Source organism: Toxotes jaculatrix, chromosome 8 (genome assembly GCF_017976425.1).
Source record: "Toxotes jaculatrix isolate fToxJac2 chromosome 8, fToxJac2.pri, whole genome shotgun sequence".
Lineage (NCBI taxonomy): Eukaryota > Metazoa > Chordata > Actinopteri > Toxotidae > Toxotes > Toxotes jaculatrix.
Genome location: NC_054401.1, coordinates 8,734,494 through 8,760,919, shown reverse-complemented (window position 1 = coordinate 8,760,919; position 26,426 = coordinate 8,734,494). Strand labels below are relative to the sequence as shown.

Below are 26,426 nucleotides of genomic sequence, written 5' to 3'. Positions count from 1 at the left end.
TTATTCTTACACTGTAATACTTGTTCTACTGTACATGCTTTGGCAATGCCATACTTAACAATGGTTATGCCAATAAAGCAATTTGAATTTGAAATACTCAAATGGTGTCCAGACCAAGAAATATAAATTTCCACTTGTGCTCTTGCCTTGTAATTTGAAAACTGAGATGATGCAAAAGATGCAAAGTTTTTTTTTTTTTTATCCTCTCATCTTCTGCTCCCGTGCCATCTGACACAGTCCACACAGAGGAAGGCAGGCCATGACAACCCAGTCATCACACACCGAGCCCTGGGAAGAAGCACAGGCTGAGTAAGGAGGTGACAATCACCACTGTCAAAAGGGATTGTTCAGGGAGAATAATATCTGTTTTACAGACAGGCACTGGGTCTGCAGTCCTGGAACTTATTTTCAGTACAAAATCAGTTGAATTATTGTTTTTCTGGTCTAATTAGTAGTAAGACAACTTTAACACACTTACTCCAATGTTGTATCTACTGCGGATACTTGTCCTTAGAGCAATCATGGCGCCAGGAAGGAAGGGCAGGCAGCAGCTGTCCCCGTTGTCCTGAGCCACCTTACAGGCCAAGATGCAGGGGACAAATGTTGCACAAAGACCTGGAGGTGAGAGACATATTGTGATGCTGGAATTCATTTCACAGTGTTGGTTAATTACTGCTTGTGTATATAAAATCGCGTACAGATGCCACAGTCTTCACAGCAGTCGCACACATTTGAGCTCCAATCTGATAATCCGGAGGACACTGTGTACTGTGTGACTGAGATCTGAGGCTGCGAGCTGATCACATTTGACTGGAACGCCATCGCTGCAAGTAGAAGAGAAGGAATGTGAAAAAGAGTCAAAATGTAGAATGTCACACAGATCAAGTTGCTTAATAATCAAGATTTGTCGTAATACTTGGGTAGTTGTACAAAGTCACAATATTATTAAAAGTTATATCCCAACTCCCTTACATGGTAACATTTTCTATTTGCAGCAGTGTTTTCCCCAAAGAAAATATCTTGTTCCATGTCCAGTCCTGTGCTGTTGAAGCTTCTGCAGGTTTTCATTTCAGCCAAAAACAATTTAATTTTTTTTTTTTAAGTGCACTTTAAACCAGAGAGGGAGGCATTAAAGTAGAATTATTTAGTGTAAGTAAATGTACTGAAAACCTGAAGACCGCTCTGTGTAGCATGACTGGACAACCTAAGTTTGGAAGAAACATTTCTTCACAAAATCTCACCTGATCTCTCCTCCTGAGGTTAGTGCGGTCTGACGTTGTAGATAGTCACGGGCTAAATCTACAAATGGGAGGGCAAAGTCGTGGGCGCAGCTCTTATACCCACTGTGACATCCGTCATGCATCTGAGCCCCGTTTCCATGCTGAAATAACAATGACCATTCAGACTGGTGCAAACACCTGGTGAAGACAGAACTCAAATATTTAGTTTTGGGGCGTATCACACCTTTCAAAAGGGTACACCTAACATGACGCTGTTTTTATCAGCATACTATAACTGAACAACAAAGTGGGAATATAGTGCATGTTTGTATTTTAGCAACTTATAAACTAGGTTTTGCCTTTTGTGCAGGTGTGGTGTGTGTACACACTGTGGGCCCGCAGCTCTATGAATGAGAGCTAAACTGTATTAGTACTGACCTGAGTTGACAGCAAAAAATGTTCGTACTACATATACATATTTTTGTCAGTGTATATGTGTATTTGTATGGCATGTACAGATGGACACATGGTTCAACAGTAAACACTGGTGGAGCCAACACGTGCACAATGTGCATGGTTATGTAAGATGAGAGAGTCTCCTTAACCATTTGGAATACAGCACGTGTTTTATGGAACTCTGTCAGCTATAGACCCATAACCGTGAGTCTTGTTTTTACGCCAACAAAACTCAGATTAAGACGGGACCGGTATTGACATGGTCTTGTTATGCTCTGCCATGATTCATTTCCTGGATGTGTAATTTCACACGACTCTTACAGAACAGCTTGCAACTGACATCTCAGATGTCTGCATTTGAGAGTCTCAAGTGATTTTTCTGATTTTTTTTTTTACTTCTTTATATCTTATCTTTATAATGAGATTTTTTTTATAAACAGTTTCCTCAACTGACAAAAAATTGACAAACCTTTTGAACAGACCTTTTGAAAACAGCTTTAGAGTAGAAGGGTGTTTGAAAAACTGAAAAATTATACACACACACACTTTGGAAGAGCAAGGATGGTCACCGGCCCCCTTATTCATGTGCACACCAGATTACATAATTAACTTTGGCAATACATTTCTGTGATATACTGTATATAGTAATGTTCATCATACAAACAAGTCAACAATGGCAGAAAGAAGGACATCAGTGATGTTGCACAATAATATAATTTACCAGAAAACTCTCAGTCAAGACAGAAGTAACCACAACTGTGTTCAGTTCCTCTCCCATTTCACACACTGCTGTTTTTTTGTTTTTTTTAAATAAAGAAATATAGTAATACCGAGAGGGCACTTTGCTTATTCTGTCCCCCCACCCCCCGTACACTTTGTAAAAGTAGCAAAAGAAATGTTCTTTGTTATTCATTCCTGTAATTCAACCATTATTTGCATGCCTCGTGTTCAAGTTGCTTTACAGAATATGGTAAAGATTTAAATGCACTTAATTTTGTTGTTTGTCCAAAGCATCCTAAACACTCTTTTTACTCTATTCATGCAATTGAGATCATGTCATGTTTGCCCTAAGAAGAACCACATAGATTTCCTGTTGTCTTTTTTTAACATCTACTTATCTGTACCACACACACCATGTCCTGCATCACTTCTTTAGAGTGCGTCTTCTTTACAAGATCTCACAAGGTAAATTAAACTTGTCCTCTATAATAAATTTTTTCATTGAAAATGTACTGTTTATGAAAGGTTAGATGGTTCATGTTTTCACCTCTTTTCAAAACCAGAAAGCATTATCCTATTCTGCCTTAAACAATTTTATACAGTATTTTGACATTCTGAGCTTTCTACAATTCATGACAAATAGAGAGTACTCCTGTGACTACAATAGTCTGGGTGTAATGCTTAATATCTCACAACAAGCTTAACACACTTAAGAACGTAGTAGAGACTGAAATTTTTGCAAACCAAGCAATTTCACTTCTTCTCTGTGTGGGGGATTGTTGTTTTGTAAAACCAGCTTCAGCTTCTTATGGGTTAAATTCCCACAACCTTTATTCCCTTTATGTAAGTTCTTTACATGTGAAGATGACTGACTTAAATTGGATCTGCATGTGGGTACACAGTCCAGAAAATAGAATATTTTTCCATATAGTGCACCAGTCACGCACTGTCTGTCTGAAAGAGCTGGCTGCAGCCATGCCTTGAAAATATGTCATAATTTCCCTGAGACAGTCATCAATTCCTTCTAAAGCTATGTTTGCATCTGTCTAAAATGTGCATGGATTCAGTTCCTGAAATGAAGAAGATGACTTCTTCTTTCTGGCCCTCCCTCATCTAGACAAGTGTGGACTGATAGATATACAGGAAAAGGATGCTTAGCTAATGTGTGTATTGTGTGTTGATTGTGCATGATCTCTTGACTCTTGGAGGGTTTCAGGTGTTCTGCTGCCTCTTTGTTTGCTATAAATATGGATAAAGTCATATCAACCACAGATGATTACTGGGTGAGTTACTATTTCGATTATATGTGCATTATCAGTCATCATTGTAGTCTAAGATGTCTTTATAAGCTGCTATCTGTAACATGAGCAAGTAAACCACTACTGAAGAGAATATATTGCTTCTTATTCCTTTCATTCAGCACGACAGGTAGCTGCCAAGTGCACTCACAGATATTGCCAGATATTCTTAGATAATAATATCTTTTGTTCCTAGATATTTAGTGTTCCTTTTAGTGTTTTAGTGTTCCTTTTTGATTAGTTCTAATATAAAAACAGACATCTTTTGACCTCAATGTTGAAAGTTTTATAAGGCTCAAGTAAATTAAGAACTTAACAAAAAGTTTGTGATATCGTGAGATGGGTGGACATCCATCAGCCAATTCAGCTTTTCTTGAATAAACCATTTCCTCCAGGTATCTGACAGTTTCTTTCCCTTGTCAGCCAGATTACAGCGATTTCACCGTGGTCCCTGGCACAGGCAGGAGTCATGCAGCCCCGTGCTTCCAGGAGGACATCTACGGGTTTGCACAGAAGTACTCCCCTGCTATATACAGCCTGGTGTTCCTCCTGGCGGTTGTGGGCAACGTGCTGGTGCTGTGTGTGATCCGACGCTACCGAATGTCTCAAAGTGGTGGAGCCTGTGCCTTTTCTCTGACCGACACATTCCTCCTCCACTTGGCCATTTCTGACCTCCTGCTGGCTTTCACCCTGCCCCTGTTTGCAGTGCAGTGGGCTCACGAGTGGGTGTTCGGTTTGGCTGTTTGCAAGATCTCAGGTGCCCTCTTCTCCATGAACCGCTACAGTGGCATCCTCTTCCTGGCCTGCATCAGCTTTGATCGATACCTGGCCATCGTTCACGCGGTCAGCTCTGGGTGGAAGCGCAACACCTGCCATGCTCAAATTGCGTGCGCCCTCATCTGGGTGTGCTGCCTGGCCCTAAGTGGGGTGGACATTGCCTTCAAACAGGTAGTGGAAGTGAACACCATAGGCCAGAACAAGCCACACATGTGTCAGGTGTGGTACACTGAGAACTCAACACAGTGGCAGGTGGGGATGCAGCTGGTCAGCATGGTTTTGGGTTTTGGGCTTCCTCTGTTGATCATGCTCTACTGCTACATTCGCATCTTCAGGTCTCTATGCAACGCCACTCGCCGCCAAAAGCGCAAATCTCTCCGCCTCATCATCTCCCTGGTGTCTGTGTTTGTCATCTGCTGGGCACCGTACAACTGCTTCCTGCTGGCAGAGAGTCTGCTCAGGTTGGGAGTGGTGTCTGAAGATTGCCATTTTGGCCATGTGGTGGACACTGGGACTCTGATCACAGAAAGTGTGGGGCTGTCGCACTGCGCCCTGAACCCTCTGCTGTATGGCTTTGTGGGGGTGAAGTTCAGGAGGGAGCTGGCAAGAATGTGCAAGGGGCTGCTGGGACAGAGAGGCTGGATGGGGATGGAGGGATGGAGTCAGAGGAGACTTCGAAGAATGACGGGCTCAATCAGTTCGGCAGAAAGTGAAAACACCTCCTTCTCTGTTATGGCGTAACATTGGTTAGAGAGACAGGAAGAAAAAAGTTCAGTGTGTCGCTGTGTGTGAGAGCGGGGGTCTGGTGGGAGAGAAAAATAAAAAGAAAGCTGGAGTGATTTCAGAGAAAGGAAAGACTGAAAGAAAAAACATATATTCAGCTTAATCAATACTGCTAAAAATGTTCTGAGGGAACAGTCTTCTTCGAGTGGTGCTTTTCCATCTGGTTGTTGGTATGGTGCAGCCGCAGGCTGTTTTCGTTCGTTACTGTGGTAAAATAATGAAGTGAGAGTGTGGCACAGAGTGAAACATGCATAACGCGATAGTGACATTTTTGGCACCTTTGTTAAGATCTCTGTCTATAGGTCAAACCCTGTAAAACACTGATTTCTTCATACTCGCAGAAACGCTTGTTCAGCATTTAAAGATGTTGGCTGTGGCTTCACGGTCAGACTCGCACGTCCTAAGAAGCAGTGGATTTTTCTCATAAGATTCCACGCCCAGATCAGTGAAACAAGTTTCAGCTTATAACACAGTGGGAATGGTTGTACAGATTGAAACGCTGTACCTGTTAAAGTTCTCGTTTTTGTTTTTTGTTTTTCATCTGTTTGTACCTTTACAGCTTTACAGTTATTTCAGCCGTGTGCTTCAAAAATATCACTATGTGCCGCAAAAGAGGAAATGAACATAACCGTTTTTTAATAAAAAAATAAATAAAAAGATTTTTTTAGGTGTCGTGTCTATTATGCAGAAACATCTAGTGTAATCCAGTCAGCCACTGAGTCACACATTCTTAGAATTGCAGATCCAGCAAAGTTTTAATATTATTATTATTATTATTATTATTATTATTCACCCTGAGATTATTGACCACAGCCAGTGGTGAAGTATTCAAATCCCAAAAGTAGTGATACTTCATTTGTAACTATACATAAGTATTATCAGTAAAATGTACTTATTGCATCAAAAGTATAAGCACTCGTTATTCAGAATAGCGTTTTCAGTATAAGCCTCTAGTGTTTAATTATTTCTGGTGATTTGATACATAAGCAGCATTTACGCGTCGCAGCTGAGCGAGTAAAACTAGAATCCCATCTAAAACTGTTCCCTCAAACACTGGTGTAAAACGCCCTCTTGCGGATTTTACTCGGTTTAATTTTCTTGATAACCGAGAGAACCTGCAGGTGGGAACAAGCCTCGAGAAGAAAAAAGGGGGGGAAAAATCCCGACAGTGCCATCTAGTGGATAATTGTCTCTCTGCGCAGAGCATTGTTTGTGTCCTGCACCCCGAGTGTAGCCTGCACGGTTGCATCAATTGAGACGACGTGAAGACGCGGAAGTTGGGTAATTCAGGCTTCAAAATCAAGCACCTATTTTCCGTCCTGATGGCTTAGGCCGTAAGGACCGTGCCATTTTATCATATTCTGCGCTTTTCTCTACAAACTAAGAAGTCTTGTAAAATTTTCAGCCGTTTTCTGTGAGATTTATATTTGTAGCCGCTGAAGTGAATTTGATTGGAGGTTTTATTTTGAAAAACAAGTGACCGCGGCTCGTTTTATTTTGGTTTTGTTTTTGTTTTTTTTGTTTTTTTCGTACGATGGAGAAGTTTGGCAGAAGTGGCAGCGCGCGAGAAGGGTGACCTTTCACGAGCCAAAACAGTCCAGTGGGAAAAGATATGGAAGTGAATGTCCACATATCCCCCACTCACAAGTCGACTTTAAGACACGGTCGATGTGCGTGCGTGGTGAGTTGGCCGGTGTCCAGCTGGTGAGCGCAGCTTTTTACAGTTCGTCGACTTTTGAGTTTCACTTGCGGTTTTGTGTTCGCACACTCACCCTCAGCTCATCCGACATTCTCTTAAATATTAGTTTGGCGATTCCTAAAGTTTGCGGCACGAACGCGGAGAAATCTTTTGTGCGTTCTCTGGCTGGACTTGACTGGCGCCCGACAGTTGCAGGGGTCGCTCGGCCTCCCTCCAAAACCTGACACATTCCAAAACCTATTGATCCCAGGGTGAACTGATACGTGCGAGTTGCTGTTTATCCTTTTTTTCCTCGTTTCCTCGTTTTCCGCGTTAGTGGTAAGTGAGATTCTGTATTTGCAAAACGTTCTTAGATTATTTGTGTGATAAAATGTACCATGTGCTGTATCTTTTATATTTTATATACACTGACCTGACGCACCTTTTAGTTGTAGCCATAATTACAATGCTAATAATAAAAAATGGGGCGTCTCCCTTTCCGATTCTCAGTTTCATGTCACTGCTATATTTAACGTATCTATCGACCCAAGTTCTTAAGCAATGGGGCTTATCTTCTGGTTTCGTGACATATCTGCACTACTATGGCAACAGAAAAAAAACTTGACAAAAACTCACAGCCGCTGTGCACAAAATAACTGTAGGTTTTAAGTGTGTGTCAATGTTTGTGTGCCTGTATGACCTAGTGGAACTGGGCTTTCCGTTTAAACCGACTCCAGAGTTGCTTCATCCAGTGACATCAAACCATGTGAGATATGTGTGAGTCTGAGGATGTTTATAAAGCTTCAGCTGGGTTTCCCAAGGGAAGAAGATTTTAGTTCAGCTGACGATACAGAGTGAGAGACAGGGGATGAGAATAAGCTGATATTTTTTGACACCTGGCCTCTGAGTTACTGCAGTATTTTTAATTTCTTTCTGTGTCTAACCTTTTTGCCTGTACAGTACAAGAACATGGACGTGGACCTTGGTGGATTTCTTAATCAGACCAGCTCTTATGATTATAATGATAGCTATGAGTATGAGGTGGACCCGGAACCAACACAGGTGAATTTCTTCCCGTTTCTGTACCCCGTGGTAATGGCTGTAGGTCTGCTCGGGAATGGGCTGCTTCTGGCTGTTCTGGCAAAGAAGTGTGGATCTTGGAGTATGTCAGACACCTTTGTCCTCCATCAGGGTGTTGTCGACATCCTGCTGCTGTTGACACTGCCTTTCTGGATTGTACAGGCCTCTCAACCTAGTGGATGGAGCCTCGGGGCCCCTCTCTGCAAGATCAGTGGAGCTGTTTTTAATGTAAGTGCTAAATGGTGTGGAGCACAGGCATGAAGTGAAAGTGAAATCTTTTCAGTGAAGCTGTGAGAAAGTTGTTCTTGGATGGATTCGTGGTTGGCTATAGGCCATTATTTCCTGCTTAATCAAGACTTGGCAGGCAAGGTCCATCATTCTCAGTAATGTTAATGAGAAAATGTACTCCCCTATTGTCTTCAATATTTCTCCAGGCATTTGAGCATTTTTGGGTAAAGATAAGTGTAGAGGATCAGAGTGGGGGGGAGTGAAAGCTTAGTGAACATGATAACTGGAGTTTGTTGTGTTATACTAGATCACCATTTTAAACTTTCTATTTTCTTTTCCTAGATCAACTTCTACTGTGGGATCTTTTTGCTGGTTTGCATCAGTCTAGTTCGCTGCCTGTCCTGCCTGTCCAGCATCCAGGGGAAACTTGCAGTATCTCATGGCATCTGCCTGTTGGTCTATCTCATCTCAATTCTCCTCACCATCCCTGACTGGATTTTTCTAATGCCAGTAAAGGACAAAAACGGTGAAGAGAAAACAGTTTGTGTTCACAACTACTCTCCGTCAGGATTTGACCAGCAGCTGTTTTCACGTCTGCCTCACCACACACTGGGCTTCCTGCTGCCTGCAACTACCCTGATCATCTGCTGCTCCTCTATTCTTCTGCGGCTACAGAGCAGATCTAAAAGCCGCCAGAAGCAGAGAGCCGTAATGGTCATTGTGCCCTTGGTGACAGTCTTCTTGCTCTGCTGGATGCCATACAACATCACACTCATTGTGGACACCTACAGGAACCTCAATCAGGAACCTCATGGTGATGATTTTTCTGGAAATTCTGAAGGTTCCCTGGAAACAGCTCTGAAGGTCACCTTTGCCCTGGGCTGTGTTCATGCCTGCCTCAGGCCTCTGCTCTATTTCGGCCTGTGCAGAAACTTCAGGAAACGGACCCTGGCTATGCTGAGATGTGCTACATTTGAACCTGAAGGTTCACTGTGGGAGTTGGGTGTGGACAAGGAAGGTCTGCCTGGCCAGAGTCCTGAGGGGGAAGCCCTGAAACAGATAACAGACAAACAGCATCAGGTGTAGTGAACTCAGTGCTGATGAGAACAGCCAAAAATGTCCTCCTGTCCTGTGACCCAGAGGTTGTTGTGTTCCAGCCTCGTGGAATTTACTGTGAAGTCATGTCATGAGTTCAGGGGGTGGAAGACTATATTCTGTGTAATGATGAGAAACAGATTTTTATAAAAGCTGATTCTATCACATTGTACTTAGATGTGAAGCTTTCCAAGCCACGTCATGGCGACATTACTGTTGTTTTTGCAATCACTATTGCACAAGTTTAGCATGCCTCCTGAAATCATGAGTTTTATATGCAATTGTATTTAGATATTTCATTGTTATTATTATTGTTATTGAAAGCAAACTTTTTACACAAAAATTGTTGACTCAGTTAACAGTTTTCAGATGTTAAACAATCATCATAAAGCTAACACCATAATCACTGAGCATTTAAGGAATATAAGCTCATATTCTTTCCACAGTTATTGTGTACTTGCACTAAACAGTAATAGTCGGATACAGTTTATTGCTTCATTTCTGATAACCTATCATAAACGTTTCACTTTTCACTTTACATGTTATCTTCTGCTTATCTTAAAGCAGTAAAGACTGTGTGAATTCCACGATTTCACAGTGAGTGCGGGGACTTCTGTGTGTGGCTCTTCTGAGAGAATTTCCCTCTGCAAATTCTAAGTTTTTTTTTTATTTTCAACTTCACTTTTTTTTTATGGGTGGACTACAAGACACAGGATGACACAAAGAGGTAGTGATGTCACCAGTCAGGTGACAGAGCGAGACGGAGGAGGAGGAAGAAGGAAAGAAAAAAAAACACCCTCTGATGGAGCTTCAGCTTTTTCAAAGCTTTCTGTGTACTGTTATTTAAAGACTTGTTTGCTGTGTGGAGGGAGAACTATGGCAAGCTTTATCTGTAAGGACACTTGAATGGAAAAAGTAATACCTTTGGTAAATGGAGGGAAGAAGAAGAGTTGGAGAAAATAAAATGTTGAGTTCCAGCCCTGTGGTTTTACTAATACACTGCTCTGCATGTTATGGCGTGCCTAGTGTCACATAACCAGGCCTATATCCACTGCACGTGTATGTTCAAGGCTGAATAACATTAAGCCATATAAATGTAACCTGAAATAAAACGTATCCTTGTGTACCACCACAGTTTAAGGTTCCTTTTGAAACTTGATGTACAGTAATTTCACAGGCTAAAAGAAATGGTTTCCCTTCCCTCAGTCCACCTAGTTTCCTTCCTCTTTCTGCTCTAACGTGAACAGTCATCCAGAGCTGAAGCCTAAAGAAGAATGTAGCCTCATCTGAGAAACGCTGGCTGACTCTAATCGGAGCAATATATCACATTTATAGTGTTACTGGTTATAAATAGTCTTTAGCATTACATCCAGTTGAAGTGTTATTTCCTGCTTCAGCTAGAGCTTGTATGTCAGCTAAGGCAGAGACAAGTGGCTCATCAGGACTCATGAACGAGTTACAAAAAATTGTGTCTGAAATGTTTAACCTGTACACACTTGTTGTTGCTAGGACGTTTCTTGCTCCACCACCTCCCTGGTGTAGTCAGTAGTTTGCCTAAATGATGTAAAGGCTAGCAGTGGCGGTGTATTGTGACTTTTATAGTAATCATGCATATTAGTTTAAATTTGTCACAAGTCAGCATTTCTCCGTGCTCTTTGTTCATTTCTGCTTAAACCACGTGTCGGAGGATATGCGGCTGCTTTAGGCTCTGTGTTTAAATTTCCTGTCAAAATGATGTCAGATATTTCCACTGAAACCACAACATGGGTTTGTAGTTTCACAGTTGTTGGTATCTGTATTCTGTGTAATCTCACAATCGAAAACATATAGAAACATAAAGTTTATATGTTACCATTTTCGTATACATGCTCAATACATACAGAAAGAAGAGGGAGAATAGAAATGAATGTAGCACAATCTAACTTCTGATAAAGTTTAAACTGGGAGGTTTTGTGTTGCAAACCTATCTGTCCTCTATCTGCCATCTTTGGCATAGCATTCATTATCTGTATACAGTACACTTCCATAATCATGCTCCTAGCTTTATATCTTGCAAAAGTCTGTTTAGATCAATAAAGATTACAAGTAAAAGCCAAATTGTTACAGTCCACAAGACTTTTTAAATAAAGTGTGTGTGTGTATATTATTATGGCTGTGATTATACAGTAAAACAAATGCAGTATAGTATAAAAGAAACATAATATAAGAACGAAAGAAACCATATGGCATCTTAACTTGCTTCTTGCATGCACTAGAATCTAACAGTAAGACTAGGATCATTCAAAATTTGGAGCTAGCCTGTTTTTATGAAGTCAAGCAAAGGTATCTGTAAACAGGAAAGTCTCTATCACTGTATTTTATACCCTTGTACTCATTTAGGTTGCTGTGGCTCAGCCTTTTTGACTACACATCAACTAAACTCTGTCAAAGTTCTAGGTATTTAAAAATAAATAAATAAATAAATAAAAATTTCACTATTTTTTTTATTCATTGAAATGTTCAGAAGAGGGTTTCAGGTTTGAACCCCGGTCTGGGCTCTTCTGTGCGGAGTTTGCATGTTCTCCCTGTGCCTGCGTTGGTTTTCTCCGTGTACTCCGGCTTCCTCCCACAATCACAAAAACATGCATGTCAGCTTAATTCTCTACTCTAAATTGCCCGTAGGTGTGAGTGTGTGTGTGTGTGGCTGTCTGTCTTTGTGTGTCAGCCCTGTGACTGACTGGTGACCAGTCCAGGGTGTACTGCGCCTTTTGCCCATAGTCAGCTGGGATAGGCTTCAGCTCCCAGCGGCCCCGACGGATTAAGTGGTATAGAAAATTAATGAATGAATGAAATGCTCAGCCCTCTCTACACTGCCAGGTAAGTTTTCTGTCTAAAACAGAAAGATGAAAGGGTATTTAGTCCAAAACATATCAGCTTCAGCCTGAAAATTCTAATGTGTAGAGCGAGTCACAGTGCATAAATTCATCCATCCCAGAGGATTTCCAGAAATATTACTTGACTTTGGTAACATACAGTACTGGGTGGGATCCACATCCCCTGGAAATCCCTGCAGGCAAAAAGATGGCTTTGATAAGCTGCCTGCAGTATTATGGTGCCACAGTCTGGATTCAGCTAGACAGGTTTACGCATTGACAAACCAGTCCTTGGGGTTCAAATGGAAAAAGACAGATGTATGTACTTTGATGTGTTTTAGTTGTCTTACGGTTTTGTTTTATTTTTTGTTTTGAAATGTTCACCAGGAGGACTTCCTGGAAAGCTGTGTTGATGTTGTGTGGAGTCTCCCAGTGAAATGTAGTATACTGAAATCTCATGCCCTGTTGCTGTACTGTAATGTCAGAAACACTGTTTTGTTTTGTTTTTATGTTTATTCTGAATTTGAATATTTCATATACAAAAAAACATGAAGAACTGTAAGAACTATAACTATAATAAAAATATAAAATATATGTAATTCAAACATATGTAATATAGAAGGTAGCTACAGCAGACATATTTATGACATAATGGTGCCTAACATATAGCAGAAAAGGGAAATGTTATTTTTATCCTATAATATACAGTAAAAATAAATCTGCTGAGTATAACCTCGAGTCCACAAAGTTAAAATTCGTTTTGTTCTGAGGTCATGTTCATTCTCAACAAATGCAATATGAAAAATGCAAATCTGAAAGAAAACAATCTGTTAGAGAATATACAAGACAGGAAGTGTACAGAAACGCATTGCGTGATAAGCTGTTCTCGTCTGTGTCGTCGTGTGAAGTTGAAGTCAGTTTGTCAGCTTGTTTATCAGTGCGCCTGTTGGTGTGTTTATGTGTCCCCTTCAGATGGCAATGGAGTTGGAGGTGTCTGCAGACTCAGACCAAATAGAGCTTTTCCTGCTGCTGACAGCAGATTGGATTTTGAAGCCTGTCTTCAGCTTGCAGCCCAGAGACCTCAGGATGTCCAGCAGCTGACGCCGGAACTTCACGCCCACAAAAGCGTACAGGATGGGATTGAGGCTGCAGTGGAGGTAGCCAATGGAGGAGGTGACAATCCTGGCTTTCTCCAGAGATGTTCTGCTTCCACAGGGCTGGCTGCTGTTGTCGAAATTAACTGTGTCCACCATGAGTGTGATGTTGTATGGCGTCCAGCAGATAAAGAAGACCACCACCACAGCAATGATGACCCTGAAAGCTTTCTGCTTTTGGAGACCCACGGTGCCACACCGCAGACGCTGCAGAATGTAGGAGTAGCAGAAGATGAGGACAGCTGAAGGAAGGAGGAAGCCCACCATGTGAAAGAGCAGGCGAGATGTCAGTCGCCAGTTAGCTTCTGTCTGAGAGGAAGCCTTAAAGTAGTTTCGAACACACTCTCTTTTATTTTGTCGGTCATTATGTACATCTTCCAAAAAAATCCAGTCCGGGATAGAGAGGAGCAGGGAGAAGAGCCACACTGCAAAGCAGCTGGCCTGGACGACCCAAGACTTCTTACGGGAGTACATGTGGGTGGCGTGAACGATGGACAGGTAGCGGTCCAGACTGATGCAGGCCAGCAGAAAGATCCCAGAGTAGAAATTGATCTGAGGGTGCAAAGAAATCAACCAAAGAGAAGTGAAAAAAAACCTTTTGCAACTCCTGTATATACACTAGAACGTTTATATAATGCAGGTAGCTTTGGTGCATCTTTCTGCCTGCACACCTCTTACCGTAAAAACTGTGCCAGTGATCTTGCAGAGATGAACACCAAATGTCCAGCCTCCGCTTTGTGCGGCCTCCGCAGCCCAGAAGGGCAGCGTCAACAGAAGCAACACATCGGCAAAACCCAGGTGGAGGATGAAGGTGTCAGTCACACTCCAGGTCTTCCTGCTCCGAAACAGCACTCCCAGCAGCACCCCATTTCCCAGGATGCCCACGACAAACGCCACAGAGTACAGAATTGGGATGAACACCGCCTTAAAATCCCAGCCCTCCGTGAGGTCGCATACAGCACCATCATCACCATCAGTCCCACCATAAATGGAGTCGTTGTATAAATCATCAAAGCCTTCAAGTAAATAGTCTCCTGTAAATGTGCCACCTATCTCCAGCAGTGCAGTCTGCTGAAAAAGAAGAAGAAATCTGTATTAATATGGTCTGAGGAACTTGACCTGTTTGGCCTATTTCAGCCACATGGTGGTGCTGTGTAGCTACACACAAATCTATCTAACTTTGTGTGTGCCGTCTTTCTTAGTATAATCCTGAACATAGCTGTTTTTTAAAAAAAAAAGAAAAAAAAAGAAATTTAGAACATTTAGTCAAAATGTAATTTGTTAAAACTCTCACAGCAGTACTCTGAACAAGTTGTATCTATGCTAATGACCTTTTAGGAGAATATAAAAGAAGCATACCACAGCAAATCTAGCCCGTTGGTTACAGAAGTGTGCATACATTTCACCACATATATTTCAGATGTGAAAAAAGAGCTTCTTTAAGGTTTGATGGTAAGACCACTGATGAACTTTATGACTTACGTACTACTCAAAATGATTTCAGTCTCCTGTTTAGATGGAGAAAGTTCTGACCATTTCAGTTATACTGTTTAGATATGTGCAAAATGGCATTGTGTCAGCAGAAGGGAAAGACAAACGGATGGCCATATGCAAAAGGAAACATAAATTTACCTTTGCAATCGCTTTTGCAGAAAGTTAAGACCCTTGTGAAACTAAAATATGAATCACAATGTTAATTAGTGTCTTAGTACCTTGTATAATTATCCCCTTGTCACGGTAAACGGTTCAAAAGCACACTATCATACAGAGCTGATTGTAGCGCCATCATTGTCTCATTACTTGATCCATCACAAAATGCTGCAGCTTTTAGTGAATATCACAGTAAAGTACTGGCACACTGTCAAGCTACAAACCACATCACAGTCTAACACATTGTGGTGTCCTATTGTGAATTAAAGGTGCGAGAAAATTCAGAGAAATTGGTGAACAAAGAAAGAATAAAATAATATTTGCTCCATCAAAATTCAATTATGTTCATCAGTTATTAGCTAATAAGGTGATGATGAAATACAGAAAACAGGTTTACGTAAGGATCAATGCAGCTGAAACACATAATGCGCATGTGATTCACAGATGTGAATTAAAATCCTCAAAATAAAACAGAATAATACTTGAATTTAAATCTTCCCAGTAAAAGATGGCATATGTATTAGAAATAAGAAATAAATAAAGCAATAACTTACAAAGTCCTGTGACATTGTATTTTCGGTGAGCAGATTCACAAGACTACCAGCAGAAATGAGCTCTGTGACTGTAATGCTTCCTAAAGCAATAGCTGTAGACACACACAAAGGAAGTACAGTGACAAAAAAAAAAAAAAAACAACTGAAACCAGGCATGAGGACAGTACTAAAACTTTGCACAGTGAGGGCTGTTGTCACTGTTGTTAACAATTATTGTCATTCAAATCTCACTTTAATATTTCTAGTTTCCTATTTATTACTCCTTTCATTTAAAAAAGTGTTACAATTCAGTTTTTACATTAACAATTTCTTTTGCTTGAAATTCTGAACCAACCAGAGATCTGGGTACCGGGCTACTAAATAGCCCAACAGACATAAAATGGCTTGGTTATAAATTACATTTATTTTAAATGTTTGGTTTAAACATAAACTAAGACTCTGCAACATCAAAAAATATGAATATGCTAAAAATAACCCACAAAAGATGTCACACCGTGTGTGTAGGCTGGTGCACCTTTCAAGAAAACAGATGAATAGCATTTCTTTGAATTTACATAGTCTGACTCTAAAAACACTTGTCAGTTTCATTTAGCTGGGAAGTTGTGTTTCAAAATCTGTTGGCGTTTAAAAGAAATTCATTGTGCTGAGTGCTGACTTTAGAAAATGTCTGTGTACTGCACTACATGTATTACATGTTCATTGTCATCTGAGTGACACCGTCAACCTCAGAAGAATATTTGCATTTTTTTCAGGTCACTGAACATCAGGGTGATGAATGTTTTGCATTATTTTCACTTTTGTTTTCAAGGAGCCTCCTCAATGAACCACATTAGAAGCTAACCATCATCATCCATGATGACCGTTGCATGAATGATTTCCCCTCTTCAGTTTCAATTTCTCTTATTGATTTATGTGCTCACACCTTGCTGGCATGGTTGTGTCAGACCGAGTGGGATTTCAGTGAGAGATGCTGAAGATGTTGAAGCCAGTGATTACACTTTTGAACTGCGCCTTTAGATTAGCTTAGATAACTTTATCAACAACCAGATTTGTCGTCATGCACAGTGACAGAACCACAAAACACGACAGCTGTGACACATATTCGAAGAGGACGATTGTTTGGCTTAAGAGCGTGCTTAGCTTCTAAATTGAAAGCGTAGTGTAAGAACAACTGATCAATTAGCAGATAGAATTGTGATCAAATGCACCTAAAAATAGGGCCAGTAAAACTGAAACTAACACTGAATAATTTCTCAGCATTTATAGCAAGAAACTAGTATCATTGTAAAAAACAAACAACTACAATAAAGTAGATTAAAGCACTTAAATGCAACTTTGACTGTTCATCTAACTTTGCAGTTCACCTATAGATAAATAAATAAACGGACAGTGAAAACTGTACATGACTAGGAAACAAGTATCTATATGCTGTGGTCATGCGGTTCACCTTTTTCTCACATACCAGTTAACAGGGGAGGGATGCATTGGTACAATTTGTACTGACACTGTTATTATATTATATTGTCTAATCAGAATGAATGAAAAACAAGAGTGAAAATAATGAATGAACTTCTTCCGGTTGATAAGCTCTTCAGTTTGATATGAATAGTCTAATCAGCCTCCTCCTGATGCTTTCTATGTTGCATATCAGTGAAAATAATCTTTTGTTAAATCATTTTCACTAACCATTTAAACATAGATGCAGACATCTCCTAGACCTCAAGATTTTTATCAGACTTTGTTTCCTCTCTCGGTATTACTCATGTGTGCACACAGCCACACTGGCATGCAAATATAACACCTGCGAAAGCACAGTTTTAAAGTGGCTGTTACTCGCTTCACCTCCAGCGCAAGAGGTTCAGAGCTTTTTCCTGTTTTTTTCACACCTTTTCTTCCCTCCTCTGTTCTGCAACCTTTGTGCAGAACATGTGGTGAGATGGTCTGATGGAAGTGCAAGCATTTGATTATGAACACCAAATCACTGTTTAATGTCACAGCCAGAGAACAACATTGCTGTGAAATATGGTTTCTACTACCCATTTTAAAGGAAATTGAAACATTATGCACACCTGACTTTTTTTTTTACTGTACGTTTTGCTGTTGAATGCAGTGCATTGGATTAAAACAGAACTTCCAAAAATTTCATGTAACATTAAAGTTTTCAGTTTGGAGAAAGATAAGCTATGATTAGGAAGCACAAAGGAGATATGTTAGGAAATTTAAATGTTGATAGGGCCGAAGAGTTTTATTTCATTTCGACACAGTCATTCCTTCTACACATTTTGTGTATATACTAAACAGTGGAGGATTTCACAACAACTGTGTGTCCTTTCAAGAGCTCATGGGCCTTTTGTGTCAAGTACTCAACCGGAAAGGAGTTTTTATATATTTTCATTACCTGTTTAAGACTTAGAGAGTAAGCTTACATAAGTACCGCTTTTTTTTTCTCTCCCCCGATTCACTTTCAAAAATGTTTCCTCTTTTGCAGAGACAGCTGGTAAAATAGGCTAACAGGGCTAAGCTCTCCCCGTCATTCACAACAAAGATGAGAAAATTATTGTTAAAAACAAAAACCGTTTAACTTGTAGCTATTTGGTGCAGTAATAGCACCAAATAGCTACAATAAAAGTACAGGATAAATCTAAAAGGGCTTTCTCTCTACAGCCCAAACACAGTAGCATCGGCTTCATTTTATCTTGGTAGTGCTACGCCCTCTTGACTTCATTTGGGCTGAAGTATTCAGCCCATGTTACTGACTTTTGACCTGTTTTTGAACAGTGACAGCGGATGTACAGGTCAATATAGCCTCTATTATAAAGCGCGTAGATACGTTCAGGCACACCACTGAAAGGATGTGCCCGCAACTGCGGTGGGACTCGAAAAAACTCCTCAGGGGCAAACCTGTGATGAGGCTGCTGTAATGAGCTGTGAATCATCTGGTATGCAGGCCAGGTTAAAAGAAGTGTTTCCTCTTTTGAGGATGTTGATCTTTTTTTTTTTTTTTGACAGCTGCAGTGTCTCCAGGCAGAGAGATGCAGAAAGAGTGTTTGGTTTTGTTTTTTTGGGATCAGGCCATTCTTCTGGGTACTTCTTTATGGTGTTGTGGTGTTGTTGTTAGAGATTTGCCATAACAAGGTATGTAGTATGGTATCTCGGATGTGATGTTGCTATTGATGGGTGTAATGCATTTGTTAGCTAGCCACCCAATACCACCAAGAGATTTCTAGTTAAGAATTTGAATAAAGAGGGATAAAGTAAAAGTATGCACACCTTTCAGTAGTTGTGTTAGATTGTGTGTTGTGTTTTTTGACTGTGTTTTGAAGTAAAACTGTGAAACCATGGAGATGTTCCTGCTTGAGGAACTGAAAAAAACTAAAAAATAGAAAAAAACATTTCCACATGCTAGTTTTGATTCCTATAATTTCATGTAATATAGTTTTGGTCATCACATTGTAAAGCTGTATAGTAACCAATCACTTTGAAATTACTGTACTAAATTTGTAGTTACAATTATAATGATTGCTGTGAGATGTATGAATTAGGGAGATGAAGAAACAGGATTTATGAAATATTTATGATAAACTAATAACAATAAACAGATAACATATCAAAGCACCTTGAGATGAACTACAGTTTGAACCCTTGGAGAAGTAACCATACACCACACAGTTTGAATGTCTTCTTCCTTTTGCAGTTTATGGTTTTGACTACAAGCGGTTGCCATAACCACATAGAGGTTACTGTGCCACTGCATCAGAGGAGGCCCTGTTCGAAGGGAGAAGTGGTGAAGATTACAGTCATCTGAAGGTACACTGAAGAGTTTTCCAGTCCTTGGTTGCTACAAGCTTCAGGATTAACAGAAGTAAAGGGGACAGGCCTCAGATCTCTTGCCAAAATCCAAGAATCCATCTGACAATATGGATTCTGGTTTGAAGTGATCATCTCCGTTATATTCTAGTAACAACTCTATTAGTAAGTGTGTTGCAGCTTAATCTTTGCCACAGTGAATACGTGCCCCACATGAATAAAAAAATGTTTGAAGTCTAGATCCAGTTATTCAAGCTTTGGTGTGACTCCAGAATGTGTTTTTTTCTTTAAAGTACAGTTATATACAAGAACTTTAGTTTTGTGTGTGAGTGAGTCAGGGAGTTGACTTTACCACACACACCCTCACACAATTGTCTTGTTCCACGTGGTTTTTGCTCTGACTTTTTTTCTGCTCGTTCCCACCACGGTCTTGATTGTCACCCTCAACAGTCTTCAAGATGCTTGTTCTGATATAAGGGTCGTGTACATCTAAGGGTGGGGGTTCTGTGTGAGAGATTTGTGGCAGGTGTTAAGGGAATAGCATCCTCTGGCAAGAACAGTATTTTAAGATCTCTGAAAGCTGACAGACTTATATCATCTCACGATCTTTTCCCATGTCACTCAAGTCAATAACAATGAAAATATCAGTTTGGTGTCAGAAAGTGAAGCTCAAGATTTTACAACACTTTAAGATTAAGACCATTAAGATAATAAAACTTTTAAACCTTGGAAACCTCCAAGAGAGGGTAAGACTATCATCGCTAAATAAATAAAAATAGATGGTCGCAACTTCAGTTGTAAAAAGAGTGAACCCACAGCCCACTGTGGATTTCCTGTGAGAAACTTGTTGCTGTAAGTGTTAAAATTTGGATTTTGATTATTTACGCATGATGATGAGGAAGAAACCTACACGGCTGAGAATTGTGACAGAAATGTAGCTTTTTCCACACATTTTGTGTTGACAGTGCTAACTTTCATCCACTTTGTAAAAGGGAAAAAAGTTAACATTTATTATAGCATCTGACGTTATATATAGGAGTCCTGTCCTATCAGAGCGAAATCAAAGTCAGGACAGCTTATGGGTACCATGAATTTTTCTCTGTAGATGGGGAGAAGGGTATAGAAGGTCAATACTAAAAAAAAGTGTAATGCCTACTCACATACTTTGTAATAAAGTGGTGGAAAATTTTGACTAACACAAAAACACATTGAACTGATAGAAATGGAAAATGAGGGGGATGTGAGCGTGTAACTCTCTGTTTGGTTATAGAACGAATTTATTTATCTATTTATGTATGTATGTACACACACACACAAACAGCACACATCGAACAACACCTCATGATCATGGTGAGCTTGAATGTGTTACCTCTGAGCCGTTTACTGAGTGTAACAGATGGTAACAGCAGCCACAAAGCAGTGTTGCACGTTGGTGCAGTGGTGAGCACTGCCCCCCCCCCCTCACACCAAAAAGGTTCTGGGTTTGAATCTGGGTCGGGCCTTTCCTGTTTATTTTGCATGTTGTCCCCATGCTCGTGTGGGTTCCCTCTGGGTACTCTAGCTTGCTGCCAGAGTGCAAAGACATGCAAATCACGTTAATTGGTGATATAGGTGTGAATGTGAGCGAGCGTGAACATGGTTGGTTGTCTCTATATATCAGCCCTGTGATGGTTAGGACTCCCCGTGACCCTTTAGAGCAGGGGTGTCCAAACTGTTCCACAAAGGGCTGTGTGGCTGCAGGTTTTTGTTCCAACCAATGAAGAGCACACAGTTTGACCAATCAACTGTCTGAAGACTGAGATCAGTTGATTAAATGAGTCAGGTCTGGTGTGCTGGTGCTTGGTTGGAACAAAAACCTGCAGCCACACGGCCCTTTGTGGAACAGTTTGGGCACCTCTGCTTTAGAGGATAAGCGTTACAGAAAATGGATTGACAGTGCAGTGTCTCCTTTTGGGACGGTGGCGCCATCTGCTGGGCGTACTCAACCCTGACCCCTCAGAATGGTGTTTTGAATAAAGGACCTCTGCATGCTTTTTAATTCAGTCAGTGGTTTGTAGAGCAGTCAATTAATGATTGGGAATTAGTCTTTTCAGCAGAGGTAAATGTTTGGTAATTTTGGCACTGAGACACTGAAAGCTTTGGAGCCTTCCTAAAAAGGCTGTTCTTAAAAAAACAAACAAAAAAAAAAAAACACTTGCTCTGTTATCAGTGACCAGCAGATGCACAAGCTGGCATGGTCTTTCCTGCGCTGACGAAAACTAAACTCCTGTTCTGTCCTGTTCCTTATCTACTGACGTAGGTATAAAAACTGACAAAACATCATTTAAAAATCATAAGCTGTATCAGCTCTATGGGTTTAGAAAAAAAACTGTGTCTAAAAAAACATCTGAGTTTGTTCAAATAAAATCCACAGTATATAAAAAGACAGATAAATGTGAAGTAACTGATCAGTAAATGGATATGCCGTGAAGTGTTTGTGTAGTGCTGTATGTGGTAAGTTGTACAATGTTGATGAACAGAAGAGAGAAAGGTGTGTATTCATGCTAAAATCAGAAGTTCCCATAGGTAAGACGCAGTCTAGGCCTATATATGTATATTATTCTAACAGAGAAGGCGCTTCTCTCTCTTTGCCAGGAGTCCACTGCAAGAACTGTCCACAACAGTTTCTCTTACGACCTCCAGAGCCACTAGAGGGCATTGTTGTGTAAAACATCATGTGATGCCTGCTCGAAAACACGGAAAAGGAGTCGTATGTAGAAGGAAACTTGGTAGAGCCTGAGAGTGCAGTTTTTGGGTTTTATACTTTCAGTCTGTGCCCAAAATTTTCCCCCGTTTTCTGTGCGCTTAAGAAGCGTAGTGAAGCCCTGACACATCACACAGAGCCTGGTGAGTGCGTATTTGTTCGTGTATATGCGTCGGTTTGAGGTTTTCTCAATAACGAAAGTAAACTGAAGAGGAAGGCCGGGAAGCCATGGCTGACAGTATGGATGAGGACATGCCGGAGGAGCTTTTACCTCTCCCTCTCCAGCAGGACCTGTCCTGCCCGGTGTGTCAGGGCATCTTCAGGGATCCCGTCCTGCTGCCCTGCACCCACAGCTTCTGTCGGGAGTGTCTGCAGAAAAGTTTACAGGTCAGCGGGAAGTGCCCGGTGTGCAGGAAGCAGTATGAAGAAGGGCATGCCATCACCAACCGCGCGCTCAGCAGCGCCAGCGAGACCTTCCTCAAACAGACGAACTGGCTTCAGAGCCAGAAACGTCCCAGCGAGGACCACTGTCACATGCACCTGAAGCCGCTGGAGCTGTACTGTGAGAAGGACGAGCAGCCTGTGTGTGTGGACTGTGTCACTCTGCACAGCACGCACAGGCTGTGGCCAATGAGAGATGGAGCACCGATTTGTAGGGTAAGGTGCCCTGACCCGGTTTCAGCTGGGTGTTTTCTTCGATGGCATGTGGCCTCAGTATTACCGATCCTTACAGTTATCCTTCTGGGGGTTGTAGTTTTACCTGGTGCTTTTGAACTTTATTTCATTCTGCAGAGAGATGTCTCTGTGTTTAGCCCACTCTCACTGATTTAAATGGGGTGGACAAAAATAAAAGAAACACCTCTCTGTTTAGTGCACTTGCAGTTCAACAGCATCACAACCTACAGGCTCCACAATTCCCATATAACCGAATCAACACCTCTTGAAAACAGTTGGTCCTTGTAAGCTTCCTGATTGTATATATAGATATACAAGGAGCCTTTGAATATGTCCTGTCCCAGTAATAAATATAATCTAGGTACACCCTTCCTGGTAACTTCAAGTAACCTTTTTCCCCAGAATAAGTTAACAATAGTCAGTACTGATTTTGTCGCAACACCTGTCACAATCCTAAAACATCTCATGATAATGCTGTTTGCTTTTGGATATTTAATACTGTGCTCTTTCACCCCACAGAGGGAGCTTGACTTCAAAGTCGGGATTTTGGAAAAGAAAGTGGAATCATACAAGAAAATGACACGTAAACTCAGCAGCTCAGTGGAATACATCAAGGTAAAGTTGTTGACATGTCTCATAGTGTTCATATTACATTTATCTATGTATAATCATTAACTTAGTTTATTATTAGACAATCTGCAAAACTGGTTCTTCGCATTCAGGCATCCACAGTCCTTAATGCGCCTGTTTGTGAACAACTGCCCTGCAAAAGTGTCTTTTACCAAAACATTTTTTATTTCCTGACCTCTGTGGAGGAAAGAGTTCCTCACAGGGTTCAGTATAATAATTTACCTCACTGTGAGGCAGTTCAAGATATACATACAACATAAGCTTATTTAGTACGTTTATATACTATAATAATTAGGTACTGTGTGTTTAAACTTTCTTCACAGTGTCAAGCTGGGCAGGCAGAGAAACAAATCAAGGCAGAGTTTGAGAGGCTCCACCAAGCACTTGTCACGGAAGAACAGATGCGTCTAGCAGCCCTGGTTAGTGAGGAGGAGCAGAAGACTGCTGCCATAAAGGAGCTGGTCGATAAAACAAACAAGGACATACTGGCTCTGAACGAGCTCATCCAAACTCTGAAGAGGGAGATGGGCGATGAGGATCTAGCCGTTGTGCGGGTAAGAGAAGGCAGCTTGACTTCACAGTATGTTTTTTTGTTTTGTCTCTGATGTTTTTAAAGTGTCTTACAATGTTACTCTCTTTTATGTTTTAGAATTTCCAGAATCTAAAAAGAAAGTAAGTAACTCTAAATCTCATTGTAGCAATCACATACACTGTGTGCTATAAAATCTCTAAATCTGTATGCATGCAAAGTAGACTGGGAAGTACATCTCAGCTTATATTTAAAACATATTTGCACAATTGTTGGACATTTCAAATGCTTTTCATCCAGCATAATTACATGTTTTTGTTATATAATTCTGATGAAGATCTTCTTTATCCAGGTTTCTGTTCCATTTCGTTGATGTACACGTCTCTTGTTAACTTCACATATTGCTGTTTCTGCTCTAGAGCCCAGTGGCCTCATGAGGACCCTTGCTTCTCTGATGGCTGTCTTTTGAACATGGGCAAGCATGTTGGTGCTTTGAGCTTCAAAATCTGGAAGAATATGCAGGCCCATGTCAAATACTGTGAGTAAATTACACAGTGGGAGTTTGGAATGGTCAGTGGTTTTAAGGACCAGGAGTCTATACCAGAGTTGGAAATAAAGTATTTCTGATTGACTCAAGGGAATCCATTAAATTTTTTTAGAGAAAAACTGAGTTGAAAATTGGCAGGAAAGACCAGCATTATACAATCTTAATCTGAAAACTCTGTATGTGACTTTAAAGATCTTTGACAATATTCAAATATTATAACAATTTTATATAATATGAATATTATATAGCAAATATTTTAACAAGCAATATGACACTGTTGTATCTCTTCCTGTGTGTGCAGATCCAGTGGTGCTGGACCCAAACACAGCCTCTCCATGGCTGTCCTTGAGTCCCGACCTGACCAGTATGAAGGAAAGTCCAGAGCGGCTGAGCACCCCTGATAACCAGGAGCGCTTTGATCCCTGTGTATTTGTCCTGGGTGCTGAAGGTTACACCTCTGGGAAACACAGATGGGATGTCATTGTTGGTGACAGCCCCAAGTGGATTGTGGGGGTATGCAGAGAGTCAGTGGCCCGCAAAAAGAAGTTCACAGTCTCTACCAACCGAGGCGTGTGGTCAATAGGACTCAGCAAAGGGGTGTACACTGTCCTAACACATGAGCGCACGGAGCTGCAGGTGCAGGAGCGTCCTGAAAGGATTCGCATCAAGCTAAACATAGATAAGGGAGAGGTGTCATTTTGGGATGGGGGAACAGCAAAGCACCTGATCACTTTAACACACCAGTTTGCAGAGAAGATATTTCCTATTTTTGGCCCTGGGCTCCACAGTACACCTATGACCCTGGTGGAAGGAAAAATGGCTGTGCACACATCATGATGGGCAAGGATATTGCAGATGGGTTGTTGACCTAAACCTATGGAGTAGAAAGTAAGAATAATCGCCTTTTTCAAATAAAAAGCTTTTAAAAGCTTAACAAAGTAAACACTTCAACAATCAAACAGACGAATTACAAGTCTAATTAGAATGTCAAATAAAAGATTAAAATCTACCAGTGAGAAGAGCTAAAACATAATAAAACTGGGAAAGACAGTCAATATAGATAAACATGTTAAATGGGCTGTGGAATATACTAAGAGGGGAATAATAAAAGCATAGAACAGTAGACAGTCCACTGACTAAAAGCATCACAAAAATACATTTTAAGAAAAGATGAGCGATGGTGCTGATTTTAAGATTTGACATTAGGGACTACATGTCATAACAGTATGTCTGAAATGTAATTTACATTATACCATGTAAAAACACAGACAACAGGAGAAGAAAAGCTAGGATAGGTAAAACCTCTGAGGTTTTTGAAAGCCTTGCAGTCGCATGAATCCACAGAGGTTAGAGGTGAGAAATTTGAAAATTGTGTCGCTTTACTACAGGGCAGACCAGAAAAAAAAAACTGATACCGAAATAACTGGCAGTGTGGCAAACACTGGTGATCAGTACTCATGAAAATTGGGGGTAAATTAAACATTCTCTCTTTGACTTTGCATACATTTTAAGAGATTTTAATTCAATCAAGATTCAGAACAAGGGACTGTCTTTGTGCTTAAGAATACGTGCTTTAATTCCTTTGATACTTTTATATGCTTTTGCTGATTATCATCAAGTAATGTAATAATCTGTGCTGGTGTGTTGGTTTGACTATCATTGTATTAGGTTGCTGTTCACTTACCGCAGAGTGTGGCCGGAAATTAATCATACTTAGGTGGGCACAGTCTGGGAAATACTTGGCAGGATGATATGCTACTATACCTGCTCTGACTCTGTACTTGCAGAAAACTAAGTTTGCTGCTTCCATATGAACACTAGTTCAATATAATGTTAAGATCAGATGTGTTTCATTTAATTAATTAGATCCACACTAAAGTATTCCTGGATAAATATAATAAAAGGAAATGCTGCACTTTGGGCACATGAGTGACATGGTGATTACATGGA

At 40.7% G+C, this 26,426-nt stretch overlaps 5 protein-coding genes across 8 annotated transcripts; 3 read left to right on the top strand and 2 right to left on the bottom strand.

Annotated features, from left to right (window-relative positions):
* Positions 1-33: 33 nt before the first annotated feature.
* On the bottom strand, positions 34-1,314 carry cnfn (cornifelin). The gene is made up of 4 exons (XM_041044362.1): positions 1,242-1,314; positions 699-824; positions 479-615; positions 34-288 (listed from the first exon to the last, which is right to left on the bottom strand). The coding sequence occupies exons 2-4, from the start codon at positions 820-822 to the stop codon at positions 199-201; spliced, it is 351 nt and encodes a 116-aa protein (XP_040900296.1). The 5' UTR covers positions 823-824; positions 1,242-1,314; the 3' UTR covers positions 34-198.
* Positions 1,315-2,842: 1,528 nt separating this feature from the next.
* Positions 2,843-5,913, top strand: cxcr3.2 (chemokine (C-X-C motif) receptor 3, tandem duplicate 2). The gene is made up of 3 exons (XM_041044271.1): positions 2,843-2,861; positions 3,613-3,679; positions 4,118-5,913. The coding sequence occupies exons 2-3, from the start codon at positions 3,644-3,646 to the stop codon at positions 5,210-5,212; spliced, it is 1,131 nt and encodes a 376-aa protein (XP_040900205.1). The 5' UTR covers positions 2,843-2,861; positions 3,613-3,643; the 3' UTR covers positions 5,213-5,913.
* A 234-nt stretch (positions 5,914-6,147) lies between these two features.
* Positions 6,148-10,464, top strand: LOC121185821 (C-X-C chemokine receptor type 3-like). 4 transcript variants are annotated; one of them, XM_041044274.1, is made up of 4 exons: positions 6,148-7,271; positions 7,893-7,994; positions 8,175-8,240; positions 8,583-10,464. In XM_041044274.1, the coding sequence occupies exons 2-4, from the start codon at positions 7,902-7,904 to the stop codon at positions 9,324-9,326; spliced, it is 903 nt and encodes a 300-aa protein (XP_040900208.1). In that variant the 5' UTR covers positions 6,148-7,271; positions 7,893-7,901; the 3' UTR covers positions 9,327-10,464. The 4 variants fall into 4 exon arrangements, with proteins under 4 accessions (XP_040900208.1, XP_040900206.1, XP_040900209.1 ...); XM_041044272.1 differs by having other exon boundaries at positions 6,355-7,271; positions 7,893-8,240; XM_041044275.1 differs by lacking the exon at positions 6,148-7,271 and having other exon boundaries at positions 7,292-7,994.
* Positions 10,465-12,665: 2,201 nt separating this feature from the next.
* On the bottom strand, positions 12,666-15,639 carry cxcr3.1 (chemokine (C-X-C motif) receptor 3, tandem duplicate 1). Its single transcript, XM_041044269.1, has 3 exons — positions 15,546-15,639; positions 14,020-14,412; positions 12,666-13,893 (listed from the first exon to the last, which is right to left on the bottom strand). The coding sequence occupies exons 1-3, from the start codon at positions 15,558-15,560 to the stop codon at positions 13,156-13,158; spliced, it is 1,146 nt and encodes a 381-aa protein (XP_040900203.1). The 5' UTR covers positions 15,561-15,639; the 3' UTR covers positions 12,666-13,155.
* A 6,455-nt stretch (positions 15,640-22,094) lies between these two features.
* On the top strand, positions 22,095-26,396 carry trim35-28 (tripartite motif containing 35-28). The gene is made up of 6 exons (XM_041044237.1): positions 22,095-22,752; positions 23,290-23,385; positions 23,724-23,954; positions 24,050-24,072; positions 24,349-24,467; positions 24,778-26,396. Exons 1-6 carry the CDS (start codon positions 22,324-22,326, stop codon positions 25,311-25,313), a joined length of 1,434 nt encoding a protein of 477 aa, XP_040900171.1. The 5' UTR covers positions 22,095-22,323; the 3' UTR covers positions 25,314-26,396.
* The last annotated feature ends 30 nt before the right edge of the window (positions 26,397-26,426 follow it).